This window comes from Sorex araneus, chromosome 6 (assembly GCF_027595985.1).
Source record: "Sorex araneus isolate mSorAra2 chromosome 6, mSorAra2.pri, whole genome shotgun sequence".
NCBI classification, from domain to species: Eukaryota; Metazoa; Chordata; class Mammalia; order Eulipotyphla; family Soricidae; genus Sorex; species Sorex araneus.
The window spans coordinates 160,967,848-160,976,799 of NC_073307.1; the positions used below are offsets into that span (position 1 = coordinate 160,967,848).

The 8,952-nt window shown below is 64.4% G+C and overlaps 2 protein-coding genes across 2 annotated transcripts; one reads left to right on the plus strand and one right to left on the minus strand.

Moving 5' to 3' along the window:
• The first annotated feature begins 205 nt into the window (after positions 1-205).
• ROM1 (retinal outer segment membrane protein 1) lies at positions 206-2,513 on the plus strand. Its single transcript, XM_004621484.2, has 3 exons — positions 206-966; positions 1,321-1,567; positions 1,697-2,513. The coding sequence occupies exons 1-3, from the start codon at positions 377-379 to the stop codon at positions 1,910-1,912; spliced, it is 1,053 nt and encodes a 350-aa protein (XP_004621541.2). The 5' UTR covers positions 206-376; the 3' UTR covers positions 1,913-2,513.
• Positions 2,514-2,599: 86 nt separating this feature from the next.
• Positions 2,600-8,440, minus strand: B3GAT3 (beta-1,3-glucuronyltransferase 3). Its single transcript, XM_055142166.1, has 5 exons — positions 8,271-8,440; positions 7,150-7,324; positions 4,114-4,474; positions 3,651-3,941; positions 2,600-3,108 (listed from the first exon to the last, which is right to left on the minus strand). The coding sequence occupies exons 1-5, from the start codon at positions 8,350-8,352 to the stop codon at positions 3,010-3,012; spliced, it is 1,008 nt and encodes a 335-aa protein (XP_054998141.1). The 5' UTR covers positions 8,353-8,440; the 3' UTR covers positions 2,600-3,009.
• Positions 8,441-8,952: the final 512 nt, after the last annotated feature.

Here is an 8,952-nt window from a genome sequence, read left to right on the forward strand (position 1 = left end):
CCCCACCCGGCCCCCTCCCGGGCCCACCGCGGTCCCCGCCCCGGGGCGCCCCGGAACGTCCCCGGGGAGCGAGCGAGCCGGGCTCCCCGCGCCCCGGCCCCCGACCCCTCGGAGCGGAGCCGAGCGGCCCGCCCCGCCGCCGCCGCGAGGGGACCGGGGCGGGGTCAGCACCTGGGCCCGCGGCCCGGGGGCGGCGCTTTCCCGGAGGGGCAAGGCCGAGGCCGCGCGCGCTGGAGCCGGCTAAGCCTGGGGGTGGGAGAACGCCCGGGGTATTGGGGTCACGGTGGCATTAGCCCAGCGCAAGCCGGGCCGGGCTGACTCAGCGCGCGGCCCCGGCCCTGTGGCCACTGCCCGCCCGTGGGGACAGAGATGGGAGATGGCGCGGGTGCTGGCCCTGGTGCTGCCCGTCCAGCGCCGCATCCGTCTGGCGCAGGGCCTCTGGCTCCTCTCCTGGGTGTTGGCGCTGGCCGGAGGCCTCACCGTCCTCTGCAGCGGGCACCTCCTGGTCCAGATCTGTCACCTTGGCTCTTTCTTGGCTCCCACCTGCCCCTTCCATGCCCTGCCAAAGGTGGCCCTGGCAGCCGGGGCAGTGGCTCTGGGCACGGGGCTGGCGGGAGCAGGAGCCAGCCGCGCCAGCCTGGATGCCGCTCAGTACCCTTCCTGGAGAGGGGTCCTGGGCCCACTGCTGGTGGCCAGCGCGGCCGGCGGTGGAGGACTCTTGTTGGTCAGCTTGGTGCTAGCCCTGGCTCTGCCAGCGAGTCTGGACTCGGGGCTGGAGGAGGGCCTGGGCGCCGCCTTGGCACACTACAAGGACACAGAGGTGCCCGGCCACTGCCACGCCAAACGGCTCTTGGATGAGCTGCAGCTGCAAAACCAGTGTTGCGGGCGCCACGGGTACAAGGACTGGTTTGGGGTCCAGTGGGTCAGCAGCCGATACCTGGATCCCAATGACCCGGACGTGGTTGAGTGAGTGATTGGTTCCTTCACCCCCTGGGCTTCCTCCCTCGAGCCCCCCCTCCCTCGCCCCTGACGGCGGCAGCAGAAGGCGCCTGCAGGCCTTGAGGCTGGTGACGCTCTGCCCTTTCCTAGCGGTGACCCAGGCGGTCACCACACACGCTGCTCCGGACAGGCCCTTGTTTCCTCTCTTGGAGAGCGGAGGTAATTGGAGCCGCGGTGCAGTGAAGACAAACGAACCGCGTGCCCATCAGCCAAGGTCTTAGCTGTCATCCCAGCCCTGGCCCGCCCCTCCCCCCGCCCCCCTGCAGCCTGGCCCTGGGTTCCTGGCTCCAGACCTCACACCTCTACTTCTCTCCCCTGCAGCCGGATCCTGAGTAACGTGGACGGCCTGTACCTCACGGACGGGGTCCCTTTCTCCTGCTGCAACCCCCACTCACCGCGGCCTTGCCTGCAAAGCCGGCTCTCAGACCCCCAGGCCCACCCCCTCTTGGATGCGGAACCGCTCAGCCTAAACCTCTGGGCCCACGGCTGCCATGGGGTTCTGCTGGGGCGTCTGCAGGGGCTGGCGAGCACACTGGGCAGTGTGCTGGCCGCCACCTGCCTGCTGCACGTGAGTCAGCATGACACCCGAGGCCTCCCTCCATGGCCCCCCCACCCACCGCCCCAACTCGGGGGTCTTTGGGACTGTCCCCGCCCCACCCTGACCGCCTTTCCCTTGCTTCCCTCTCACCCCCTGCAGGTTCTAGTGCTCCTGGGCCTGCGGTACCTGCAGACAGCCCTGGAGGGGCTTGGAGGCGTCATCGAAGGAGAGGGGGAGACCCAGGGCTACCTCTTCTCAGGGGGGCTGAGAGACACGCTCAAGGCCGCGTGGGTGCACGCAGTGGGTGGCCGCAGGCCCGCCCCTGAAGAGACCCCCCCACAGGAGCCTCCTGAGAACGGTTCACCCGAAGAATAGCTGGGGCTGGAGGCCCTTGGCTCACTCGGGCCGACCCGGGTTCGATGCCCGAGCCCTTCCAGGGCGGATCCCTGAGTGCAGAGCCGCAAGCAAGGCCTGAGCCCTGCAGGGTGTGGCCCCAAACCAAACCCACCCCACCCCCCAGAAAAAACATCTGAGGTCTAGTGACCTGGCAGGAGGGAGGGGGGCGGGGGCTGGGAACCTCACCACTCTGGGTATAGTTCGGGGGGCCACACCCAGCGGTGCTGATGGGCACTGGGGTCTGTCACGTACACGTGCTGAACCCACCGAGACTCCGAGGGCCTGGCCTCACAATTTCTTTCTTTTTTTTTTTTTTGGGTCACACCCGGTGATGCTCGGGGTTACTCCTGGCTCTGCCCGCAGGAATCACTCCTGGCGGTGCTCGGGGGACCCTCTGGGGTGCTGGGAATCGAACCCGGGTGGGCCGCATACAAGGCTGTCGCTCCAGCTCTGCCTCACAACTTCTTCCTGAGGCCCCCAACGGGGGCACCTCGGGATTCAAGGGGTTACAGCAAGTGTGAGCTCCGGGGTCTGGCTGCGGCTCCCCCTGGCACCGACTCAATAAAGCTTCTGGACTGAGGCCACTGATCTTCCCTCGGAGGGAGGGGGGGAAGGGGGGGACACTGCTGGCCGGACCCTCCGGGCAGCGCAACAGCAGGGGGCGCGTGGGTGGAGACTGTTTATTCACGGTGGGGGCAGCATGCTCAGGTGGGAGGGTCCAGCCCAGTTCCTCCAGCCCCCCAGTGCATGCCCAGCCCCAATAAGTTACCCCGCAACCCAGCTGCCCGCCCTGAGTCCGTCCGTCCTTCTGTGCGACCCAAGCGGGGTTTGCCGGGGCTCAATACTCAATGGGGCCGCTTGTCCCCAGCCTGTGGGCAGCGGTCACAGGGCTGGCGGTGGCGGCGAGGGGAGGGGCGGGGCGCTCCCCGGGACAGAAGGGCCCTTGGGGCCGGCCTGGCGCGCTAAGGGGTCAGCGGGGACTCGGAATACCACAGCCCCCCGCGCCGGGCCAGGCGCTGGGTGCCCACGCGGGCTGCGCCTGAGGAGGTGGCGCTGGTGGGTGGGTGGCGCCGCGGTCACACCTCAATGGCAGGGTCTGACCCTCGGCCCTGCCGCTGGAGCTGCTCCTCCTGCTTCATCTTGGGCTTCTCCGTCCGCGTGTGCCACACCAGAACCTGTCGGGGGTTGGGGGGGGAAGAGTGTGGTGAGAGTCAGGCCCAGAGCCCCCCCCAACCAACACCACCATGCCCACCCCCTGCCTGGCAAACAGGCAGGTCTGCCATCAAAGCCAGAAGGGGAGGCCTCGGAGTCCACAGGGGGGGGAGGGGGCCTGACCGCCTCCCCTCTGCCACCGGGAAGCGGCTCCACCTGTCTGGCCACACCCCTGAGCCAAGTCAGCAAGGCTAAACCCAAGCTGGGGAGGGCTGGAGTGATAGCACAGCGGGGAGGGCGTTTGCCTTGCACTCGGCCCGACCCGGGTTCGATTCCCAGCATCCCATAGGGTCCCCTGAGCACCGCCAGGGGTAATTCCTGAGTGACCCCAGTGCATCGCTGGGTGTGACCCAAAAAGCAAAAAAAAAAAAAAAAAAAACCAAGCTGGGGGACAGTCCCCCAGGTCCACACTCCTAAACCACCATCCCCACACTCTCCTCCCCAGGGCCTCCCTCCGCCCTGGAGCCAGTGTCCCTCCCGTGCCCACCCCCCTTCCCGTAATTACCCGAGAGCAGTTGGCCGCCCGGGGCTCCAGGTCTTTGGGGTCCACGAGGTGGCTCAGGAGGCTGCTCTCTAGGTGGCCCCGGGGCGCCGCAGCATCAAACTGGGCATTGGGCTTGGACAGGAGCAGGGGCAGAGCGATGGCAAAGCCTGCCATGTCCATGGGGAAGGGCCTGGTGGGCTCCCAGGCCGTGTGGAAGCCCACCACGCGGCCGTCCTGCACGCGGGGGCCCTCGAAGCGCAGGCCGCCCACCAGCCCCACGGGCCACACAGAGACGCCGCGGGTCCAGCGCATCTGGGAGACGGGAGAGAGGAGGGAGGAGGGGGTGGGCCCAGGGAAAAGGGGGGGGCCTCAGAAGACCACCCCTGGCCCGGCCCACGCCCCTCGGCCAGCAGCCCGAGCGGAATAGGGGTGACCCAGGCTGCAGGGGTGCCGCCCCCCGCCCCCGCCTCGCCGCCAGCCTCACCTCCTCAAAGAGCTCCCGGCTGTACGTGTTGTCGTCATCCGCGAAGTACACCACCCCCGGGGTCCCCGGCGGCGGGGGGGCCTTCTCTCCCCCCACGGCGCCCCCTCCGCTCCGGAGCCAGTCTAGGGCCCTGTTCCGCTGCTCCACCCCGCGGGGCCTCAGCCAGCCGGGCTCCCCGTCCCGGAGCCGCTGGGCACTGGGGGTGAGCACCGCCAGGTGCGTGAAGAGGAGGCCAGAGGCGGCCAGCAGCCCTGAGACCAGCGGCGTGGGGCCCTCGGCGTCCTCCACCAGCAGCCAGTGCAGCCGGGGCACCAGGCTCAGGGTCTGGGACAGCCGCACCAGCTCCGCCTTCTGTACCAGCCTGCAGGGGAGAGAGGCAGTAGGAGGCACGGGGCAGGCACAGCCACCTTTCTAGCATATTCCATGACCTCTCCCAGACAACACCCCAGCTCACTCGGCCTCCCCGGGCTGACTCACCTGCCCTGTTCCCGGCAGTCATGGGCCTCCCCACCTCGGACCCCAGGGCTCTTTGGGATCAGCCGGAATTGGGCCCGAATTTTTTTTTTCTTTTTGGGTCACACCTGGCGATGCACAGGGGTTACTCCTGGCAGTGCTCAGGGGACCCTATGGGATGCTGGCAATCGAACGAACCCGGGAATCGAACGAACCCGTGTGCAAGGCAAATGCCCTACCCGCTGTGCTCTTGCTCCAGCTAAGTTTTGTCAGTCATTCCAGAAGGGGAGTTGGCGCCCGGCCGGCCTCCCCCCAGCCCCCCCTCCCCGCCTCCCGCGGTGCTGAAGGGTGAACCAGCTCAAGCTTCCTTGGCTGTACTATAGACCAAAGATTAAATAAGCTACTGACTTCCCAAGCATACTGGTAAGACCAGCCTCTTTTCCCTCTCTGGTTTCCAGCCAGAGGAACTTTTTTGATTTTTTTTTTTCTGTGGGTTTTTTTTTTTGTGTGTGTGTGTGGTTTTTTTTTTTTTTGGCAGGTGGAACAAGGAAGGTCACACCCAGCTGCGTTCCGGGCTCACTCCTAGCAGGGCTCAGGGGCCCGTGTGCGGTGCCAGGGATGAAAGCCCAGGCTGGCCGAGAGCAAAGCCAGCGCCCTAACCCCTGTGCTCTGCCTCCTGGACCCAGAGGAATTTACAGCAGCCCCTTGGCATCTGCCCTCGGCTTCTCATTTGGGTTTGGCTTTGGAGTCACGCCTCCCGGTGCTCAGGGGTCACTCCGGCCTCTCTGCTGAGGGGTGGCACACAGAGGTGCCATTGTAGGGGTCCTTCCTGGGTCTCCTGCATGCAAAGCATGTGGTCTCTCTACAGGGAAGAAAGACTTTGGGAATTTGACCAGGAAGTGAACAGGGAAGGTGTGGTCCCAACCCTTCCTCCTTCCTCCTTCAGCTAGGTCGGCTACAGTTCACGTGTTTGTGTGTGTGTCTCTCTCTGTCTCTGTGTGTATACGTGTGCATGTATATGTGTATGTGCATATATGTGCATATGTGTGTGCAGAGGGTCTCGGGTTGTCTGTGGCTTGGTGAGAGGAGGCCCTTTTGGCTATAGATCCAAAACCAACTTCAATTGGTTTGTACCAATGATAGTGTGACACTTTAATCTGAAAAATGAAAGCACCAGGGGCCAGAGCAATAGCAGAGTGGGTACGGCATCTGTCTTGCATGCAATGGACTTGGGTTCGATCCCCAACACCCCATATGCCTCCCCTTCTCCCCCCGTGCCCCCAGCAGTCAGGAGAGATTCCTGACAGTAGAGCCAGGAGAAAGCCCTGAGCACCGCCGGCTGTGTCCCCCACACAAAAGTAAAGCACGATGAGGCAGGAGCGATAGTACAGCAGGTAGGGTGTTTGCCTTGCACGCAGCCGACCCAGGTTCAATCCCCAGCATCCCATAGGGCCCCCCAAGCACCGCTAGGAGTAATTCCTGGGTGTAGAGCCAGGAGCAACCCTTGAGCATCGTTGGGTGTGACCCAAAAGCCAAAAAAAAAAAAACACACACAAAAAAAAAGGTAAAACACGCACAGGCCAGAGAGATGGCTCCAAGGGCCGAGTGCATGTAGGAGCAGGAGGCCCAGATTTAACTCTGGCTTTAATGACGTGGAGCCCCAAGCACCACCAGGAGTAACCCCAAGAAACAAGCTGAGCACCCCAAGTTGTGTCTCAAACTCAACAACAAAAAAGTATAGGCCATAGAGACAGGACAGAGGTTAGGGGGCTTGCCTTGCATTCCACCCCCAATTTGAGTCCCTGGTACCACATATGGCCCCGAATCAAGCATTGAGACCAGAGTAGCCCCTGAGCACCACCAGGTAAGGCCCCAAAACAACACAGTTAGGTCAGCGGCTAGCAGAGAATTAACACTGGCACATTAATTCTAGATCCTGCCACGTGGGGCCGAGACCTTCCATATATCACCAGGGATTCTCAAACTTTCTGAACTTTCTAAGGACAGAGCATGAATTCGAAGCTCAAAAGCTCTTTAAAATTTTATTATTCTACCTTAACTTCTGGCAGTTTTCTTTTCTTTTTTGCTTTTTGGGTGACACCCGGCGATGCACGGGGGTCACTCCTGGCTCTGCACTCAGGAATTACTCCTGGCGGTGCTCAGGGGACCATATGGGATGCTGGGATGCTGGGATTCAAACCCGGGTCGGCCGCGTGCAAGGCAAACGCCCTACCCACTGTGCTATCACTCCAGCCCCTCCGGCAGTTTTCTTTTGGGGTCACATCTGGCGATGCTCGGGGCTATCCCTGGCTGTGCTCAGGGGACCATATGGGATGCTGGGAATCGAACCCAGGCCGGCCGCGTGCAAAGCAAATGCCCTCCCCGCTGTGCTATCGCTCCAGCCCCGACTTCTGGCAGTTTTATAGGACACCCCCAATGAGTTTCCTAGAAAACAGCCATTTCCCCTCCTGTCTTTGAGCGAAGACAGGGTTGGTTTCCCTTCTGCCATACTCTGGGACAGAAACCTCCCCAAATCCTTCGCCACCATGCCCAGCCTGGTGCTGGGTGCTTGGGTGCCGGTACCTGGAGTAGGTGGGGGTAATGACATAGATAGTAGGCAGGGCCTCGGGCTCAGGGGGCTGGGCAGGGGCGGGGGGTGGCCTTCGGAGGTCAGCTTCCAGCTGGGAAATCTTCAGATCCTTCTGCCGCAGCTGTTCAGCCGCTGCCCGCAAGGGAGGGAGGCAGTCACATGGCTGGCCTGGTCCCAGGAAGCAGGGATGGGGACAGAGAACGAGAGCCTGTTCAGCATCCCCCAGGGCGCGCGCCTTCTCCATCACCCGTGCCCATGCAGGGGTGGCCCGGGCTCGACCTTGCTGTCCCGCGGCCCCCCTGGCTGGCCCCTCTGAACACAGCCCCTCGGCTGCAGTGTTGCTGAGGATGCTGAGCTGAGGATCAGCTTCCCCCCTTTCTAGCTACTGGTCCTGACTGTGCCTTCTGGAGCACTGAAGAAGAAGTCCATCGCCTAACATGGGGCGGTCTTCCAGACCTCGGAGGACCCCCGCAAGGCCCGCTCCAGCGCTCTGGGCCTGCGCATGGGGCCAAGGTTCTCTCCACCGCTAGGTAACCCAAGACTCATTGAAGATCTCATTGCAACACGGGATAAATGTTTATTGAACGCTCCCCCCGGGAGGCACGACCTTAGGAGCCCGGGGGTACACACAGGGGGCAAAACGGACGCGGTTCCCGCCTTCAAAAACGGAAATTTGGTTCCCTTGGAGGAGGCAGCCGGCACCGGGCAAAGAAGTAACGGATGAATGATAACGTCATGACAATGTGTGGTGAGGGTCAGGCAGGAGGCAAGCCGGCCGGAGGTTAAAGTGGGGCCCCCCCCACCCCCGGGGTAAGAACAGTGGCCAGCGCCGGTGGTCGGGGCAGGCGTCTGCGGCCGTCTGGGCTGAGACCTGCAGGGTGCGAGGAAGCCGCGGGCAGGGAGGCGCGGGGAGGGCAGCGCAGCGCGGGGGGGCTCGGGGAAGGCGCGCAGGAGAGCAATGCACGGCGGGTGTTTTCATTTTCACCCCGCGATCTGAATGAAGCCATTCCGGCCCGCGCGGGGCAAGCGGGAGAGGGAAGAGGAGGGCAGGGGCGGGGGGGCGCGGACGGAGCGGGTGTCCCGCCGCGCCCCCGCCCCGCCCCGCCCCGCTCACCGAGCTGCACCAGCGCGTAGAGGAGGCCGGCGATGGACACCAGGAAGTAGGCGAGAAACACGTTCTTCAGCTTCAGCTTCATGGCCGCGCCGCGGCCCGCGCCCCGCGCCCCGCCAGGCGGGCTCCGCCGGGCGCTCGCGGCTCGCCCCGCCCGCCGCCCCGCCCCTGCAGCGGCCCCGCCCCGGGGGGGCGGCCGCCCGGGCCACATCCGGGGCGGGTGCTCGCGCGCCGCCCGCTTCCGGCCCCGGGCCGCTGCCTGGGAACCGCGGGAGCCGCCGACGTCACGTCCGGGCGTGCGGGGCGCGTGCGGCGACGCCCGGAGCCCCGGCGGGAGCACGTGGGCACAGCTGGCCGCCGTCCCTTGGAGCTTGGGACCGACCGCGGGAGGACTGCAGGCCTACTGGATGGTTTGGGTATTTTAGGGTCACACTCGGTGGTGCTCAGGAATTACTACTCCTGGCGGTGCTCGGGGGCACCCCCTGTGGGATGCCAGAGTCGAACCCGGATCGACCGCGTGGAAGGCGAACGTCGTCCCCGCGGTACAGTTGCTCTGGCCCCAGACCTGCTGGTTTTTATATTCATTCATCCTGGCCACATACTTGTTACGCAAATGAACGCTTGGTCTTACCATGTATCAGCCCTGGGCTCTGGTTGCCTTCGTAGAATCCTTCGAAAAGACAGG